General features: G+C 35.2%; 1 protein-coding gene across 1 annotated transcript in view; it reads left to right on the top strand.

Moving 5' to 3' along the window:
* The window catches only part of RNF169 (ring finger protein 169), an 81,672-nt gene that overhangs the window by 16,600 nt on the left and 44,891 nt on the right, over nucleotides 1-20,181 (top strand). The window contains exon 2 of the mRNA XM_054699541.1: nucleotides 7,997-8,070. Within this exon, the coding sequence (XP_054555516.1) occupies nucleotides 7,997-8,070 (74 nt within the window). The remainder of the gene's footprint in view (nucleotides 1-7,996; nucleotides 8,071-20,181) is intronic.

Genomic DNA, 20,181 nt, shown 5'->3' on the forward strand with positions numbered 1-20,181 from the left:
ACTGCCCGCCATCATAATGATGCTGCTGGTGACGAATAGAGATGGAATTTAACCTCTTATTGTATGGTAAATACTTTTTCAGGTTTGTCTTACGCTCTGCAGAAATTTAAGCTGAGTTTTAAAGATGAGTTGTTTTTAGCCTGGTACAAAGCTGACTGTGGAGAGTAAGAGTGGAAAAGGAGGATATTTCAGGCAGAGACATGGAGGCAGAAATAGCATGTTTTGGCCCAGAAATAGCATAATTTGGTCCAAGAACCCTAAGGTGTTGATGAAATATAAAATAAGAGACAAAGAATGAAGTGAGATGAAGCTGAAGAGGTAGACAAAGGCCATGTCATGTAAATTGCCTCTTAAATCATACTGAAATGTAAATGGTATTTATACCATTTGTGCTTACAAAAAGTCATCTGTATGTTTAAAGAAAATGCATTAGTCCTCAGTTAACCATTTTAAAGCAGGTATTAACATAACCAGCTACTTGTGTGGTACAAAATAGATTACCAAACACTTAATAGCTTATAAGCTTTTGAATTCATTATTAATTTTACCTGTATTTCTGAGATATAGTTATACAACTACCTCAAGTTATGGGTGAAGAAATCAAAGAGCAAAGATATTTTTATATTTTCTCAAGAACAAATGACTAGTAAGTGGGAGGATTCAAATTAGGATCTAGGTTTGTCTTGAGACTTTTAGGTCCAAAACTCTTTTCATTCTGCTGTGCTGATAAGAAGTTGAACCCACAGGAGTAAAAACTCAGGCACAGTTTAGGTAGCAAGGGAGTATTACCTTTTGATTTGAAAGCCCTTGGAATTGTATCTTTCCAATATAATTGAAGAAATTCCTTTTCTGATTTTGTATTGTGAATGTTTTGACAGTGATACATCATTTCTGAGGGTTTGGAGCAATTAGCAAAATGCCTGTCTTATAGGTTGTTTTTTTTGTCTATGTTAATAACCAGTCACTTCACCTCAGAGAAAATCCTTTTCTCTGAGGAAAGGATTTTCTGAGGAAGGAGCCTTCTAAGAAGGAGCCTTCAAGGAAGTATAAATTGCTCCTATAGTTCTCATTAGACTGAATGCTGAACTCAGCATAAGTCACTAACCACTGCTGTGTGTCATCCTTATGGCACACTCCTTAGAGTTTCTCTTCCTCTTAAACTTAGTAGCCAGAGCACAGGCATTAGGAAAGTATTTCAACTGTTGGATTCGTTTACAAATGTCAAATAGTCAGCATCTCAGTGCCACCTAAAGTAGTTTCTAACATTTTTTTTCTGTGAAGTGAAGGAAAGGTGAGTGGTTGTTTCTGTTACTGAAACACTTAAAAATTCCTTATAGAAGCTGGTGGAGCTATTGGTGGATTTGGGACTAACTCCTGGATTAAGGAAGATATAACCTTTTGCATTGTTTTTTTCTTAGTATCTTTTTGCTCAGCCCTTTTTTTTTTCTTTTCTTTATAGAATTTATTTTTCAGCAGTTTAGTCATACAAAAAAATTGAGAGGAAGGTATGGAGATTTCCCATGTATCCCCAACCCCAAATATATATAGCTTCCCCCGTGATCAGTATTGCTCACTAGAAAGTAGATTTGTTACCAGGGATGAATCTATAGTCACACATCATAAACACCCAGCATCTATAATTTACCTTAAGTTTCACTCCTACTGTGCACATTCTGTGGGTTTGGACAATGTATATTGATATATGTATGCATCATTAAAAGGTTATACAGAGTATTTTCACTGCCCTAAGGATCTTTTGTGCTCTATCTGCTTATCCCTAATCCCTTCCTGTACTGAACTTTTTTTTTTTTTTTTAAGATTTATTTATTTATACAAGCACTGGGCACAGTCAGAAGCGCGGGAGGGTGAGAGAATTCATCACAGCCAGAGCTGGTAGCCGAGCAGGCAGAAGGATCCAAGTACACTGCTGAGGGGAGCAGCGGGCGGCAAGAGAGGTCTGCGCGCCATGTGGGACCCTCCTCCTGTGGCCGGGGAGCAGCCTGGGATCGAACTGGCGCTGCAGAGGCTGCGGGCAGCTTCGCAACCCAGCGCTCAACCGCTGCGCCACCTGGGAGGCCCCTGTACTGAACTTTTTACTGACGTCATGGTTTTGTCTTTTCCAGAATGTCATGTAGTTGGAATGATGCAGTACATACATCCTTTTCAGAATGGCTTCTTTCACTTTGCATATGCATTTAAGATTCTTCCTTGTCTCTTCATAGCTTGATGGCCCATTTCTTTTTAGTGCTGAATGCTCTTCCATTGTCTGGTTGTACTTTATTTTATTTATCCAAACAATGAGGATGTCTTGGTGACTTACAAGTTTTGGTGATTATGAATAAAGTCGCCTTAAACAACATGGGCAGGTTTTTGTGTGGACATAAGTTTTCAAAGTGGGTAAAGAATGCTGGATTGTGTGGTAAGGCTCTAGTTTTGTAAGAAACTCCCAAAGTCTTCCAAAGTGATTGTACCATTTTACATTCTCACCAGCAATGACTGAAATTCCTGTTTTTCCATACCTCTCCAGCTTGTGGTGGTGGTGTTTCTGAGTGTTAGCTTTTGTAGTAGGTTTGTAGTGGTAGCTCGTTGTAATGTGTAATTCCCTGATGACATATGGGGAACATTTTGTCCTGTGCTTATTTGCCACATGTATATTTTCTTTGGTAGGTGTCTGTTCAAGTCTTCACCCATTTTTTAAAATCAGGTTGTTAATTTTCTTACTGTTTAGTCACATGAGTCACAACTAACTCATGGTTCTTTACGGTTGACTGTTTTAGTATTCAAGAGTTACTTCATGCAATTTTTGAGCTTTTGGGCATGATGCCATTTAAGGTAGCACAGTCCTAGTGTGACAAAAAGGCATTTGACTATTTAGCATTTTGTGTTCTCATAGCATTAAATATCATTAATCTTAATCCAAGATTAAGATTTTGGTGAATGTAAATTAATACCCCAGCTTTCCCTTGCCGGTTAATCTTAATTTATTCATTTTTTTCCAATAATAGAGCTAAACTTTATTTTAACATTTATTACATGTTTATATTTGATGTTGAATATATTAGAATTGCCATACAAGTTGGGAGAAAAACTGACATTCTCCACTCAGTGGGTTAAAAGGAATATAAAATTACAAAATACTTGTTGAGGTGCTGAATTCTGAATTATGACAAACTACAATAAATACCTTGCCATTTTTCTCTTTCTAGTTTTCCAAGATGGAATTCATTATAAAATTTTTTTTTCATAACAATTTCAAGAAAGGAAGTAAGGGATAATCATTGAAATTATTTTAAGTATGGAGTAGAAATAAATTAAGAATCTTAACACAGAACTACTTTTCATATTTAAATTGCAAATACTTCATGGTATTGTGAATTGAGGGAGGCTAATTAATGTCGGCTAGAAAATGACTTAAGCAAACCCATATATGCCATTTGCTTTTATGTGGAACAGTTAGACTGATTTAAAGGTGACACAGCACACACAGATTTGACATCTGTTTTAACCATTTGCTACTCAGAATGGGAATGCCGAATACAAGTGCTTATTGATGGAATTAATAATCAGATGGGATTAATCAGTTCTAAGTGGCTAAGATCTTTATAAAATTATCATTCAGTTTATAATCATGTATAAACATAGATTTTTAGCTTTTATGGAAATTCATAGAGCACAAAAAATATTGTCTGTAGTATAACTCCAATGTTTAAACAAAATTAAATTTATGGGTAGTTATCAAAGTTGTTATTGGTAATAAATAGTTATTTTAAATTTCTGTGAGCCCCTTAGGACATTTTTTTGTGAAATAGACTTTTATTCCCAAATAAGTCAAGGCATAATAAGAATTTAGTCAGTAAACTGCTTGGCCTGGTATATGAACTTTGAGATGTCTTAATAAGTATCCCAGAGTTACACTGTTACAGGGCAACCTTGCCTGACTGTGGGTCCTCACCCAAAAGCTTAAAAGGGACTTATAATAATACTCAACTGCGGGCACACACAAAAAGGTTAATAACAGGTTTATTTACAAAAGAAGAGGAAATGAAGAAATGAATAACTTGGGTGGAAGGAGAGGGAGATAAATTTGTGAATGCATCCTACCAGTTCCGCTGAGCTGGAACCCCAATAGCACACTGAGAGCTGGCGAAAAACTAAGAGACCCCCACAGCCCACATATCTGGTTTTATACTACACCTGGCTCTTTAACTCCACCCTTAGGTCCCAGCAATCCATCCCTTGGGTGATGATGACTTTATGGGATTTGTAGTCCTTGGTGTCTTGGGTATCTTTGGTCTGGAGTGGGGGTAGAGTCATAAGACCTATTTGTGGAGTTTATTCAGGACATTCTTTCCCCCTAACAATATGAAAAGTAACTTTTTGTATAGTTTGTATTATTTTCTTTGTTCTTATTAGTTGTACTTTAAAATCCATTAGGCCAAACCATAATTTCTTTATCTCAACAACACCTGAGACAATTTTATAGTTAGTAGATTCCGTGGCATCACTGAATAATTTACAAAGTGTTTTCACTCTCATACTCATTTGATGCTCATACTAACCTGTCTTGTTATTCATAGTGGGTATTATTCTGATTTTTCAAGAAAGGAAGTTGAGACCAATTTAGCCAAGACTCTGGAAGCTTCTAAATTGGGGGAATCAGGCTTTTAACTTTTTATCATTTACATGATATAATAAAGATATTAAGTTCTTTGAACATTTTGTTCCAAAAGTCTGCAAGAGCCATATTAGAGAAAGCAAATTCTCCAAAGTAAGTTAAATAAAAGTACTCATTTCTACAAAGCTATCACTAAATTATTTTTTTGTCCCTTGTTTTGGATACTAGATATATTTATAATCCTTAATAAGATTATGCTCCTGTGTTGATTCCCAAATAAAAACATTTAGAATTTTAAAGGATATGAGAAGAATCTTATACTTTGTACCAGAAGAAACCATAATAGACTTTATATAATTATATATTAGTCTAAAGAAGGTCTTTCTAAGTATGCATAATGCACAAGCCATAAAAGAAAAGTTTGATTAATATAACCACATAAGGGCTTCTCTGGTGGTGCAAGGGGTAAAGTTGCAGCACTGTGAAGCTGTCTGCAGCCACTGCAGCATGAGTTCGATCCCTGGCCAGGGAGGTGACCCACATGGCACAGCAGACCTCTCTTGTCTCGCCCACTGCTTCCCTCAGCAGTGTATTTCAGTCAGTCTGCCTGTTCTTTCCCCACTCTGTCTCTGGTGAATCCTCTCAACCCCCACATCTCTGGTCTGTACCCCAGTTCTTTTTTTTAATCATAAATAAATCTTTAAAATATATATATACGCACATAAAAATAAGTTTGATTGATATAACTACTATATGCAAAGTCAAGACAAAGGATAAACTGGAAAAGTATTGTTATTCATGTGACATAAGACTAATTTGACCTTATCGAGAGCTTTACCAGATGAAGAAAAGTAAACAGGAGTGGAGGAAATGCAAATTGTTCCAGCATATGAAAAGTAGTGAATTTCACTCATAAAATGAAAATATAAGATGCAAAATTTCACTCCTTAGCTTAGCAAAGGTAAAATGTTTCAGCACTTTTAGTGTCGGAGAAGGTGTGAAGAAATGGTACTCCATGACTTGCTATTGGGACTATAATTCCTTCCTGGCTTCATGTAGGAAGGGCAATTTGGTATTGTCTGTCAGAATTGCAAAAGCATGTATTATTTGACCCAGAATTCTGATGCTAGCAATTTAATCTCTGGATATCCTTTTCAACATGCAAAATTATGTATATGCAAGGTCATTCATTACAGCATTATTTTTATAGTCTTCAGGGACATAAAACTTTCTTGGGTATGTATGTATTAGACCTTTTTATTTTTAATATTGCTTTGTTTTCTCTATTTTTCTTAGCCAGTTTTACTAGTGGTTGGCTCATTGGTCATTTCATAGTGCCGTGCAAAACATAGAATCCGCCAGGATTGTTAGTTTTAATCAGCAGAAAACTTCTATGGCAGATTTAAGCAGAAAAGGAATGTATTGAGAAAGAATATGGGTAGCCTAAAAAAATCAGCTAGATAGCTAGAAAACTTGACTTGAGAAATGGCAATCAGGATCCAAAAGCAAAATCTGTAAAATATAATTTCTTTGAAACTTCTTTGTATTCTAGTATACTTTAACACTCTTGCTTGTTTGCTTCAAGGAATATTCTGTTCCTTGCGTACACAAACACACATAATTGGTTTGTTAATTTTATTGTGTAGTTTTCCTTTTTGTTACTCTTTTGGTCTACTTGATCTATTTTTAGTTTTTCTGTGTTAAAATTTCTTATTGTAACTTTGGATTTATTAATTTCTCCTTATATTCTTACTGGTTTTTGCTGTGCTGTAGGTTAATACAAGTTCATGATCATTATATCTTCTTGGTGGGTTGCCTTTCTAAACATTGTGTGATTTCCCTCCTCATTCTTATGAACGCTTTCCTCTGGGTTTTGCCAGGTACTGGTTCTATGACTTCGGCCAGTCATTAACCTCTCGTTTTCTTTATTGTGAAATGGATATAAAACCACCTTATAATGTTTCTGTGAAGAGTCACTGAGAAAATGTATTTGAGGTATCTTACATAGAATAGATTCTTCATCAATTGATTGAAAGCACTTTTTTTTTTTTTTTGGCCTGTAAAGGTTTGCTTTTCTCACCCTTCTTTTCCCTTTTCAAAGCATGAAATTTCAAATACTGTTTGTCTATAATTGGAAATATTCTTACAGAATATGATTAAAATAGTCTTCAGGACTTCTTTAAAATCGATGAAGATAATGGAGTATTTGCCTCCCAAACCCAGGGCATAATGATTCTTTTTTGCTTGGTAGTGTTTAAGTTATTGTTTTTTGCATTTGCATTAGGCTAATATTTCTAAGGCTCATTTACATTTCTTAGGTATACTAAAGAGTTTTTCTGAAATAGTTGGGACAGCTGAAAGAGGACAAAAGTCAACTTTTTGAGGCGGCCACTTTTCTACAACAAATGTTTATCAACTTCAGTGGAATATAGAATTATTAGTAAGTCTTAAAATACTGGGTTTAGATTTCTGAATATACATGGGGGGCATATAGAAGTGTCACATACATTTAAGGAAGCAGAAGTGCTTACTTCACCAATTTTTGATAGCATTTGTGGCTTTTATTACTGTTCTTAACTTGGATTTTTATCATCTTTCTGTAACCACTGTGTATTGTGTGCCTCCTTGGATTTAGATGTTTTGGATGTAAAAATATAGAAAATATCAGTTGAGAAAACAACATGAAAGTTTTAAAAATATGTGATATAGATATAATGACTTGATAGTCAAGGGTTTAGATACACAGTGCTTTAGAAAAAGTTTTGATTAGTATTTGGAGACTGATGAAGAATTTTGACTTTATAGACTGATCAAACACACTGAAGGTTTCAGGATAAAAAATAATCAGATTATATACTGAAAATATCTACAGGTTACACATAGAAAAATCCACAATTTACTACATTGAAAAAGAAGTCAAAAAATATAATACTATGAATAAACTTTTGGCTCATTTAAAATGTTACTTAGTAACATTGAACAAAGAGCTTTAAATACAGTTTTTCCTTGAGGTCTTTAACATGTTTCTTTGTCAGTCCCTTCTAGACCTCTCTAAATAAAATAATCCCTTTCTTCCATTTTGCACTTACTTTCTTCCAAAGCATGTAGAACTACCAGTCATATTACATATATATACTTGTTTATTTATTGTCTGTTTCCCTCCATGAGATTTTAAGTTCCATGAGAGCAATGTTTCTCTTAGTGTTTAGAACTGTACCTGATTTATACCCTTTAATAAATATTTGTTAAGTGAGTGAATGAATATTTGAATTTAGATGACCACATATTTTTATGTGGTTTATAATCTGGGGGCAGCAATAGGACAAGGTCTTGTTTCCTTCTGAGAAAGTCCTGTTTAAAAGTGTTTTCCCTTTTTTCCAGAGTTTATATTTAGAGCACCAATCAAATTAAGCAAGCCTGGGGAACTTCGTGAGGAATATGAAAGCCTGAGAAAGGTATAGTATACATATTATCATTACATTCGTATTCTTAATGTAAATTGAAATAATGACCTTAAAGAATGCTGAATGGGAATTTGATTTACTAGCGATTTTAAAAATTTACCGTGAAGAGCCTGTTTTTCCTTCTTACTACCTTAAAACCAGCCATTCAGATTCTGTAGCTATAATGGAAGTAGAGTAAAACTTAACTAAGAAACCCCTTTTTTTAGCTGTTCCTTTGAAAATGAAAATGTAACTCATAGGGCCAATAATTGGCCAGCAAGAGAAGTATTTTTGGCATGAAAATGTTAAAGTCTAACATTTAAGCTTTAATAATAATGGTTTATGTTATTTTTACTTTTCTTGCAAGGTTCCTCTAATATGGTGTTATTTTTTATTGCTTCCACTCTGAGTACTTCAGAAGAACTGTAACTTAGGCCAGTAAGGAGGTAGTGGAATAATTTCCTAGTGAGAGGACTTTTGTCATTGAGAAAGCTTTTAATTATAGCCTCATCATTTTATTTTTGACATTTTCAAGCCAACTGAAATAACTTAGAGACTTAAGGCTTCAAAAAGGCTGGAAAAAGAAGTATGAGATATGCATCATCCTTCTCCAGCCCCTCTCCCTGTACCATCTCTCACCCACCTTTATAAGTGATTACATAATCATTCTACATGTAGATATTGAAAATTTTATAAAGGCAGTCTAATCTGAATCAGATATTATCATAAATCAGAAGAGAGATAATAAAGTTATTGTGGCATTTTATACTGAATTTTAAAGATTAATATTTAATAAGGTCATGTTAAAGAGAAAAGATTATAGAAAGCTACATAATTACTGTACATTCTTTGGCCTTTTCTTTTAAATGAGGGTGTGATGTTGACTTGGGTATATTTTTATTTATATTTTTTATTTATATTTTATTTATATTTTTATTATATTCAAGCCATTAGCTGGAAGATAGAGAAAATAAGGAGTTGGAATTAGAAAAAGGATGTAAAGCAGAATACATAGTAAGAGTAGACATTTTTATAACCCTTGGGAGAGAGAAGGAAACCTTGAAAAAACTTTTATTCCTGTTATGAGGGAGAGACAAGAAAATGACTTTAAATATGGCAAATGACATATTTGCCAGAAATCCAGGTCATAAAATCAAAAGGCCATATGATAGATAACATATCCATACTATGGAATACCATAGAAAGGCATGATCTACTAATACATGCTACTACATGGATGAACCTAAAAAAGATGCCAGAGGGACAGAAGCCAGGACAAGAGAGCACATATTGTATGATGCCATTTATAGAAACTGTCCAGAATAGACAAATGTATAGAGACAGTTAGTAGATTAGTGATTGATTAGAGTAGGGCATGGGAATGAGGATTAACAGTAAATGGACATGAGTGATTTTATTGCAGTGGTAAAGTAAAGATTTATAAAACTGATTTGTGTTGTATTCCACAGATTGATAAATTTACTACAAATCATTGAATTATACAATTGAAATGGATGAATTATATAATATGTAAAATATGGCTCAATAAAGTTGTAAGAAACATTGAAGGGCACTAAACATTTGGGTGGGGAACTTGATAGAGAAAAAGATGTCTTTTAGAATACATGTTTCCTGAACAAAAGAAAGTAAATATGTAATTATCTGGATAAATCTCCAGGGAAAGAAGATCTTTAAAAGTGTCTATTGAATCAGAAATAATAAATGAAATTAATTCTTCACAACTCATCATAAGTAATATGATGGTTAGCATATTAACTAATATACTTATTTAGTATACTTTATTCTGTTTAACAGTAAAAACCTTTAAAAGGGCTGTAAAAAGTTAATAAGATGGTGATGTAAAAGTTAATAAGATGAGTTAATAAGCATGGGTGCCTTGGGGAAGGAGATTCTATGGGGACTCAATCTGAGGGGGTGGGGGGAAGCAAATATTGTCTAAAAAAATGTGAAAAATGATAAATGTTAAAATAAAAATAAATAAATTTTAAGTAAGGAAAAAAGTTAATAAGAAATTTTATTACCTTAATCCTAGTTATTTTTTATTTTATTCTATTTTTTAAATATTTATTTAGTTATGCATACAAGAGCTGGGGTACAGGCCAGAGATGCAGGGAGTGAGAGGATTCACCAGAGACAGTGGGAAACAGAACAGGCAGACTGACTGAAATACATTGCTGAGGGGAGCAGTGGGCGAGTCTGCTGCACCATGTGGGTTGCTCCCTGGCCGGCCTGGGATCGAATTTTTCCTGAAGAGGCTGCGGATTGCTTCATAGTGCAGTGCTTAACCCCTTGTGCCACCAGGGAGGCCCAATTCTAGTTATTTTTTTAAAGGTGTTTATTAATATTGTAGGTCCTCTGTTTTCTTATTTTCTACTATCCTTCCTACAGATAAATAATGTTAAGTTTAGTGTATATTTTAGATTCTTTATATACACACACATACACACACACACACATGATTTAGTATTTTTTAGTATAAATTAGATCATATGTATTCATTTACCAACATTTATTGTGTTCCTGCTATGTGTCAGGTACTGGGGATTCAGTGCTGAAGAAGATACCTATGGTCCTTGCCCTCAGGGAGATTCCTTTTTAGTGGGAAGGACAGACATAAATAAGCGGACAAATATGTAATATATATTAATAAAGCAAAGTAGAAGGAAATACAGGGCAATGGAAGGGAAATTTGAGGAGAGACAGAAGATGGTCAGGAAGGTCTCTCAGAGAAGGCAGCATTTGAATTGAAACTTGAAAGAAGTCAGGGAGCAAACAAAATAAAGGTATGAGGAAAGAGCATTCCAGGCAAAGGGAGCAGCAAATGCAAAGGTCCTGAGACAGAACAAGTTTGACTTGTTCAAGCAACAATGTGGCTAGAACTGAATGTGCAAGTGGTGGGTGGAAGGGTGGTATGGGGATTTGGTGGATGAGTTGGGAGCCATATCAAAGATGGCCTAATTGACTTAATAAGGAACTTAAATTTATTGTGGGTTTGATGGGAAACTAGTAATATGACTTGACTTAACACTTTCAGATGTCTCTAGTTGTGTGGGGTCAAAACTATAATGGACCTAGAAGTTAAGAATTGTATTTATTGTGAATAATAGAGACCCAAAATAAATGACTAAAACAAATTAGGAGTTTTATTTTTTTTCATGAAACAAAAACAATAGATAGATGACAACGGGCTGAAATGGCAGCTCCATGACATCAGAGATTGAGATTTCTTTCTGTTTAGACATCTTCTATTGTGTGTCTTTCTCCTTGTCCTGTGAGATGACCAGTCCTCCTCTGGAATCACATCTAGACAGAAGACAAAGGTAGAAACATATCTCTCACCTGAATTAGATCTTTTTTTAATAATTCTTTTTTTAAATTTTATTTTATATATTTTTTACATCATTTTTCATTTTTGCACAATGTATGCTTTTTCATCTTGGTTATAGTCCCCATACAATTCCCACCCCCCTTATTTTGCCTGCAATCCCTCCTACCCCCCTTCTACCCCCACCGTAGTGTGTCTCTGGCTTATAGTTGCTTGTTGATTTTGATTTTTACTTTATTATAATTAGTCTTTTTCCTGGTTCCTTATTTAGGTTTTCTAAATTTCTGCTATGAGTGAGACCATCCGGTATTTTTATTTTTCTTTCTGGCTTTTGCTGAGTACATCCCTTCCAGCTCCTTCATGTTGCTGCAAATTGCATGAATTTATCTTTTTTGATTGCTGAGTAGTAGTCCATTGTGTATATGTACCACATCTTCTTGATCCAGTCATCTACTTTTGGGTACTTGGGTTGTTTCCATAGCTTAGCTATTGTAAATAGTGCTGCTATAAACATAGGGATGCAGGTGCCCTTTTGAATTAATGATTCTGTGTCCTTTGGGTAAATACCTAAGAGTGGAATTGCTGGGTCATATGGAAGCTCCATCTTTAGCAGGTTGAGGAATCTCCACACAGCTTTCCATAGTGGTCGGACCAGTTTGCACTCCCACCAGCAGTGCAAGAGAGTTCCTTTTTCTCCTCACCCTTGCCAACATTTGTTGTTGCTAGTTTTTTCAATATGTGCTATTCTCACTGGTGTAAGATGGTATCTCATTGTAGTTTTGATTTGCATTTCCCTGATTGCAAGTGATGCTGAACATTTTTTTCATATGCCTGTTGGCCATTTGCATTTCCCCTTTGGAGAAGTTTCTTTTTAGCTCTTCTCCCCATTTTTTGACTGGATTGTTTACTTTGTTTTTGTTGAGACTCTTCAGCTCTTCATAGATTTTTGTGATCAGTCCTTTAGTGTTGTGTGTGAAAATTTTCTGCCTGTCGGCGGGGTGTCTGTTTGTTTTGGTTACTGCCTCTTTTGCTGTACAGAAGCCCTTTAATTTGATGTAGTCCCAGCTGTTTATCTTTACCTTTGCTGTCACTGCTTTGGGTGATGAGACTTTAAAGATGTTACTGAGGTTTATGTCATGTAGTGTTTTTCCTATATTTCCTTCTATATATTTTATGGTTTCAGATTTTATGTCTAGTTCTCTAATCCATTTTGAGTTGGTTTTTGTGCATGGTGTAAGGTAGTAGTCAAGCTTCATTCTTTTGTATGTAGCGGCCCAGTTTTCCCAGCACCATTTATTGAACAATCTTTCTTTAGTCCATTGCATTTTCTTTGCTCCTTTGTCAAATATTAGTTGACTGTAAATCTGTGGGTTTATTTCTGGGTTTTCTATTCAGTTCCATTGATCCGTGCGTCTGTTCTTGTTCCAGTACCATGCAGTTTTGATTATTATGGCTTTGCAGTATAGTTTGAAGTCTGGGAGTGTGGTGCCTCCATTCCCTTCTTTTTTTTTTTCAGGAGAGCTTTGGCTATTCAGTGTTTTTGGTGGCTCCATATGAATTTCATCAATATTTGTTCTATTTTTTTATAAAGATTTATTTATTTATACAAGAACTGGGGTATAGGCCAGATGCACGGGAGGGTGAGAGGATTCACCAGAGATAGCGGGGAACAGAACAGGCAGACGGACGAAATACACTGCTGAGGGGAGCAGCGGGCGAGACAGGAGAGGTCTGCCTCGCCATGTGAGACCCTCACTGGCAGGCTGGGATTGAACCAGCTCTGCAGAAGCTGCGGACAGTTTCACAGCGCAGCGCTCAATTGCCTGCGCCACCAGGGGAGGCCCAAAATTTGTTCTATTTCTTTGAAGAATGTCATTGAAATTTTTATTGGAATAGCATTGAATCTGTAAATTGCTTTTGGTAGGATGGCCATTTTGATAATGTTAATTCTTCCAATCCATGAGCAGGGGATGTCTTCCCATTTCTTTGTGTCTTCTTCTGTTTCTTTTAACAGTGTTTCATAGTTAAATTAGATTTTTTTAAAGAGCTTTCTCTGAAGCTCCACCAAGTGACTTCACCTCTATTTTGTAGTCCGGTGTCACAGACTCCCTCCAATGGCCAGGGAGGCTGAGAAGCATAATGTTTTAGCTGGGTACATTAACTTCCTAAACTCAGAATTCTCAAGGAAGGAAAAAATGGAAATTGGGTAAGCATCTAACAGTCTTGCCTCATGGGACAAGACTAGAAATAAGACCAGCTAGAACACTTGGAGTAAGTGATGTTTTGGGTTTAGCCAATGTTAGGGTTTTGCCAGAAGTATGACAGAGGGAGAGATGCAGAGGATTTGTAGGTATATGCAAGTAAATTGTTTTGGACCATGGTTATTTAAGGATGGAATTGACAACATGAGAGAAATGATGGATAGTGAAAGAGTGGTATGGTTAATGGTTTGGAAGTTTTGATGATAATAAAGAATTGTTAAGGTGGAGTCACTACCATACAGATTGGCTAGCTAGGAAATGGTGATCTAAATAAAGTGAGAGAGGCTTAAAGGTAAAGTTTGAGAGTTGGTTCAGTTGTTGGACATGACAAGATTTAGGATATGACCAAAGGGATAGAAAAGTGAACTAGAGTGCAAAAAAGTATGTATTTTGGAGTAAGTGAAGGAACTGAGAGACTGTTTTTTTTTTTTTTTAAGTAGCCACTTTTTTTTTAAGATTTATTTATTTATTTATACAAGCACTGGATACAGTCAGAAGCACGGGAGGGTGAGAGAATTCACCAGAGCCAGAGCGGGGAGCAGAGCAGGCAGAAGAACCAAAGTACACTGCTGAGGGGAGCAGTGGGCGGCAGGAGAGGTCTGCGCGCCATGTGAGACCCTCCTTCGGTGGCCGGGGAGCAGCCGGGGATCGAACCAGCGCTGCAGAGACTGCGAGCAGCTTCGCAACCCAGCGCTCAACCGCTGCGCCACCGGGGAGGCCCACTGAGAGACTGTTTTGATACTAAAATCTTTAGGAATAATAACTGGGGTAGTTGGAGAGAAACTTAGGTACTAAGTTTTTCTATGGATAGAGAAGTAGGTGGATGACTTCCACAAAGAGGTGTCAGGGGTATTAAATTTTGATGGCAAATATTTCAGAGAAGCTAGGATTTTTGAGGAAAAATATGACCTATTCTGTAACTTGCTTTTTTTCACGTAACAGTTTTTTGGGGAGGGGTACTTTTTCATTCTAAATAATATGTCATAATATGGGTGAGGTATGATTCACTTAAACATTCCATTATCATTGGTCATTAAAATTGTTTCTCATTTCCCCCAGTTTTAAAGAGATGTTGCACTAAGTACACGTGAACATATGTGAGCAAATATTTCATTTAGGTTAGATTCCTAGAAGTGAAAGTGCAGGGTATATGGTTTATAGTATGTACATTTTGTGGTTTGGTGAGTATTAACAAATTACCTTTTAAAAAGACTTTTTCAGCTTACTCTTTCAGTAATAATGAGAGAATCCTTTTCTTCAACTCCTTGCCAAACCTTTATAATTGTTTTAATAAGATGATGTACCATTGTTTTAATATATACTTCCTTGATTATTAGAGTAAGCATCTAACACTTGCTGGCCCTTTGCATTGTGAAATGCTCGGTTATAACTTTAAATGTGAAAACCAGTTCCATCTTTGAAGTGTTTGTGATCTTGACTGCATGCTTTTGGTGGGGGGGTGGTGTTGTCCCTCTTTTATAGATATATTATGTTAAAAGAAGTTTTCTGTCTTTTCATGGGGTTTTAAGTAGAAACAGTATCATCAGCATGTGCTTCGTCATCCATCTTGTTACATTGTTTGAAGAAAGAATTTTTCTCATTCTTGAAAAAATAAATCTTGTCATATTTTTATCTGCAATAAATATATGTTGAAATGAAGTTAATTTTTACATGAAATTATTTCACTATTGATCTTTTTTTATGTTTTCATTCTATATGAGATTGACTGGTAGACATTTTTGTCTTTTGAAATAATTTATTAATCTCTAAATTCTATTTATTGGTTGGGTTAAGCTTATTTATAGCATTGTTTCTGTTGCTTTTATGTTTGGTTGGGTGCTTAACTTTGAGCACATGATTAAATAATAGTTCTTTAATGTTAGAGTCAGGAAACACGTAATCCAGTATGCTCCTGTTTGTCTTTGAATCACTGAACGCTGAAAGGTTGGAGGTAGAGGAGAAAACAACCTTTGCTTCTAAACTGCTTATTTCCCTAGTTTCTGTAGTAGGGAAAAAATGAAGTACTTTTGATAATTCTGTGGGTCACATGAGTGGTTTAGACTTTCTCTAAATTGGTTTACTGACTTACCCATTTTCTTTTTTCTCCTTCCCCACTAGTTCATTTTTGAGTATTATTTTCCTCCCATTGCAGACTGAACTATTCAAGTAGTAAACATGTAGTTCCTCATCCTTAGGCTGAGAACAGGGTAATCAGATATGGTCAATTGGTTACTGTAGTGAATAATGACCCTTTAAGGCAGTCATTGACTTTTGTGAAGGAATTTTATTAAAAGTAAGTAAACTTTTAGGACCTAATTCTCTTTGAAATTATCTCTCTAAAAATCCCATTTATTATCTCTCTGTCATGAACTGTAACATATAATGTACTTTATTCAAACTTGAACATTTTGCTTAAATCTATTTGACAATGCAGTATATCATGAGCTGAATGTTAAACTGCCCCCAGCCCCCTTTTTAAACTGGAAAGTATAAAATACACTGCAGAAGTAGAAGGTTGGTTGCTTGTCTAAAAAAATTATTTCCTATTAGATTGTAGTATCTTTCACGATGTATCTGTTTGTTTAGTCTCTTTATAAACTATCACATCTAATACAATATCTTTCACATTGGTTGTCTCAAATGTTGATAGAACTGAATTGTTGACCATCTGTTCTCAAAGCCCCTTCTTTAGAGAGAGATGACTTGTATAAGGATATGCAGATGGCACATGATATGGCTAGATGTATTGTAATGTTTCTAGAGGTTTTTTTTTTTTGCTCTTATTTGCTTCTCCCTCTTTCCTCTGAAATTTTATTATGTAATCATTTTGGAAAGAACTGTGTTTGGTATGTGCAGATGTACCTCTTTCTATAATCAGAAAATTGATACAAAATCTCATAGTATGTCTTTGTGAACAGGTAACCAAGAAGGAAAAGCTCTCAAAAGAGTAAATTTTAATTTTGAATGCATGAGAGAAAAACAATGAGCTTATAGGATGCTCGAAATCTAAAGATGTTAAGCATGTTTTTCCCCCTCCTGCTATTTGCAACTACCCAGATCAGGAAAAATAATGTCAAATGATGTACTATTCAAAGAAAATAGCACATTTGGGAAATTCAAAAGCATGATCAAATTTAATTAGAATAGCAGGTTATTCAGGTTATTTCAGCAAATGCTATCTCTCTTTCCTTCACTAAAGGGGAAGATCAGTAGTTACTACTATAATATGATTATTACTATAATAGTTTTTATGTTTTAAAGAATAGTTTAAAAAATAATTTCAATAATTTCAATGCTACTTGAAAGTCAAACTAGGGACTTTTCTAGAAACAATGGCACTTTTCTGTCTTTAGTGCAAAATAAAATATTTTGTTGAAATATCTGATTAGTGAGACTCCTGCTTATAAGAGTAGGCAGAATGGTAAAATTCTGTCAATTATAAAAAAAATCAGGTAATAAAAAGATTTAAACAACAAAAGGGAAATTACCATTAATCTTATCACCTAGTAATGACATTGAAATTTTTACTATAAATTTAAGCTGAAGACTTACTACAAAATAGATTTGGGATCATACTACATTTATGCCATGCCATTTTTACTTACTTAGCATATCATTTGAAGCCTTTCATACCAATAAATTTAAATTCATACCAGTAATTTTAATGGTTATATAAATAACAGAAAATATCATTGAAAATATTATATGTGTATCAGTAGTTCTGATAAAGTCCAAGCCATTCAAGATTCAGAAATAAATGTTAAAAATATATGTTAAAAAAATTCCAGGGCCTCCCCTGGTGGCGCAGCGATTGAGCGCTGGGCTGCGAAGTTGCCTGCAGCCTTTGCAGCACCGGTTCGATCCCCGGCCACCAGCGAGGGTCCCACATGGCGTGACAGACCTCTCCTGTCACGCTCACTGCTCCCCTCGGCAGTGTATTTCGTCAGTCTGCCTGTTCTGTTCCCTGCTCTGGCTCTGGTGAATTCTCTTACCATCCCGCACTTCTGACTGTATCCAGTACTAGTATAAATAAATAAATAAATCTTAAAAAAAAAAATTCCAAAAGATATTTTTAAAAATTTTTATTTATTTTTGCATAGAAGAATTGATGAGTGGGCCAGAGGTATGGGGCATGAGATGACTCACCAGAGACAGAGTGGGGGAGCAGAACAGGTGGTTTTACTGAAATACTCTGTTAAGGGGAGCAGCGGGAGAGACAGGAGAGGTCTGCTGCTCACTGGCGGGTGATCGAACTCAGGCCATAGTAGTGAGAACACTGAGACTTAACCAGGGAGGCACAACCCACATAATAATTTAAAAAAAAATTTAATTTCTAGCTAAACTGGTATAAAAATTTACAAGTCATATGGTTTCATTGAAAAATTAACAAGTAATCTGTTTTCACTGAAATGACAAGCTTGGTTATATTTTTCTAGATTCAAATGAGAGTTAAAGTTTAATTTACTGCTTATATCTAAATCACATTTTTTGTTTATCTCAAACTTTAAAAAAAAAATCAGGAATTTGACAAAGCACAATATAGCTTATGTGGATATTTTACCTTAGGAAGAAAAGCAGTGTATTATAGTGAGTAAGAGGTAAATGTCTGAGTTCAGATCCTGGGTCTGCATGTGTATTTGGGGAAGCTAGCTAATTTCTCCATGTCTTACTTTCCTGGTGTATATAAAATGGGCACCATAGTACTGTGTTTATAGGGTTGTTGTTAAATAATGCTTGGTTTCATAATAATCCGTATATAAGAATTGTTTTTTTTTTTTTTTAAAGATTTATTTATTTATTTATACAAGCACTGGGTACAGTCAGAGGCGTGGGAGGGTGAGAGAATTCACCAGAGCCAGAGAGTGATGAGTAGAACAGGCAGAGTGATGAAGTACACTGCTGAGGGGAGCAGTGGGCGGTAGGAGAGGTCTGCACGCCATGTGGGACCCTCGCCCTGTGGCCGGGGATCGAACTGGCGCTGCAGAGGCTGCGGGCAGCTTCGCAGCCCAGCACTCAACCGCTGCGCCACCAGGGAGGCCCTATAAGAATTGTTTTTTACTAGTTTTATTGAGAAGTAATTGACATACATCATTGCATAAGTTTAAGGCATACAAATGATGGTTTGATTTACATATATTGTGAAATGATTACCATAATAAGTTCAGCGAACATCCACCTTCTCCTATAGATGCTATAAAAAGAAGAGAAAAAAGGAAAGAAATTTCTCCTTATGATGATAGTTATTAGGATTTACTTACATAACAACTTTCCTTGTAGATCATGTAGTTATCATGTTGTATTGCATCTCTAGCACTACTTATCTTATAATTGGAAGTTTATTCTTTTTGAATACCTTACTCAGTTCCCATCCCCCATCCCCTTCCATCTCTGGTGAGGACAAGTCTGATGTCTTTTTCTATGAATTTTGTTTGTATGTTTTTTAAGAGTCCACCTGTAAGTGACATCATAGAGTATTTGTCTTTCTGTGTCTGACTTACTCAACACAATGCCTTCAAGATCTATCCTTGTTCTCCCAAATGGTAGCATTTCCCCCTTTTTTATGACTAAATTTTCCATTGTGTATGTGTATCATGACTTTTTTATCCATTCAACTATCAATAAACACGTAGTTTGTTTCCATTTCCATATCTTGGCTATTATAAACAATGCTGCAGTGCACCTGAGGGCGCAGATATCTTTTCAAGTTAGTGTTTTTTCGTTTCCATTGGATATAGTCCCAGAGTTGGAATTGGTAGATCATATGGTCGTTCTATTTATAATTTTTATGAGAATCCTCCATACTGTTTTCCATAGTGACTATACCAGTTTACTGTCCCACCAATGGTACACACAGGTTCCCTTTTCTGTACATATATGCCAGCATTTCTTATCTTTTATTTTTTTGATGATGGACTAATAGGCATGAGGTGATATCTCATTGTAGTTTTAATTTGTATCTCCCTAATGACTAGTAATGTGGAATATCTTTCCATGTACCTGTAAGCCTTCCTGTATATCTTTGGAAAATATCTGTTCAAGTCCTTTATCCATTTTTGCTTTTTATTTATTTATTTTTTTGCTATTGAGTATATATTTTGGACTAAACCCTTATTAGATACATGGTTTGCATATATTCTTATCCCATTTATAGGTTGTCTTTTCACTTTGTTGATGAGTTGGTGGTTTTTTCTTTTTTTTTTCCTGCTGTGCAGAAGCTTTTTAGTTTGATATAGTCCCACTTACGCATTTTTAATTTTTTGTTCATGCTTTAGGTGTCATCATATCCTGTTATTCTTTAAAACTTGGAATTCTATTATAGCAAAGTAACTCTATTGCTGCAATTTGTTCATTTGAATTAGAAACAATATAAATAATTTCTACCAATTGTAAGAGAAAAAAACCTGAATAACTAAAAGAAGGGATAACAATATGTATAGATATTTCATGAAAGAGGATTCCCAATTAGTCAATAAGTGTACATAAAGCTGTTCTACATTATCAGCCATCAGAGAAATG

Source organism: Talpa occidentalis, unplaced genomic scaffold, assembly GCF_014898055.3.
Source record: "Talpa occidentalis isolate TD23 unplaced genomic scaffold, MPIMG_talOcc4v2.1 talOcc4.3, whole genome shotgun sequence".
Lineage (NCBI taxonomy): Eukaryota > Metazoa > Chordata > Mammalia > Eulipotyphla > Talpidae > Talpa > Talpa occidentalis.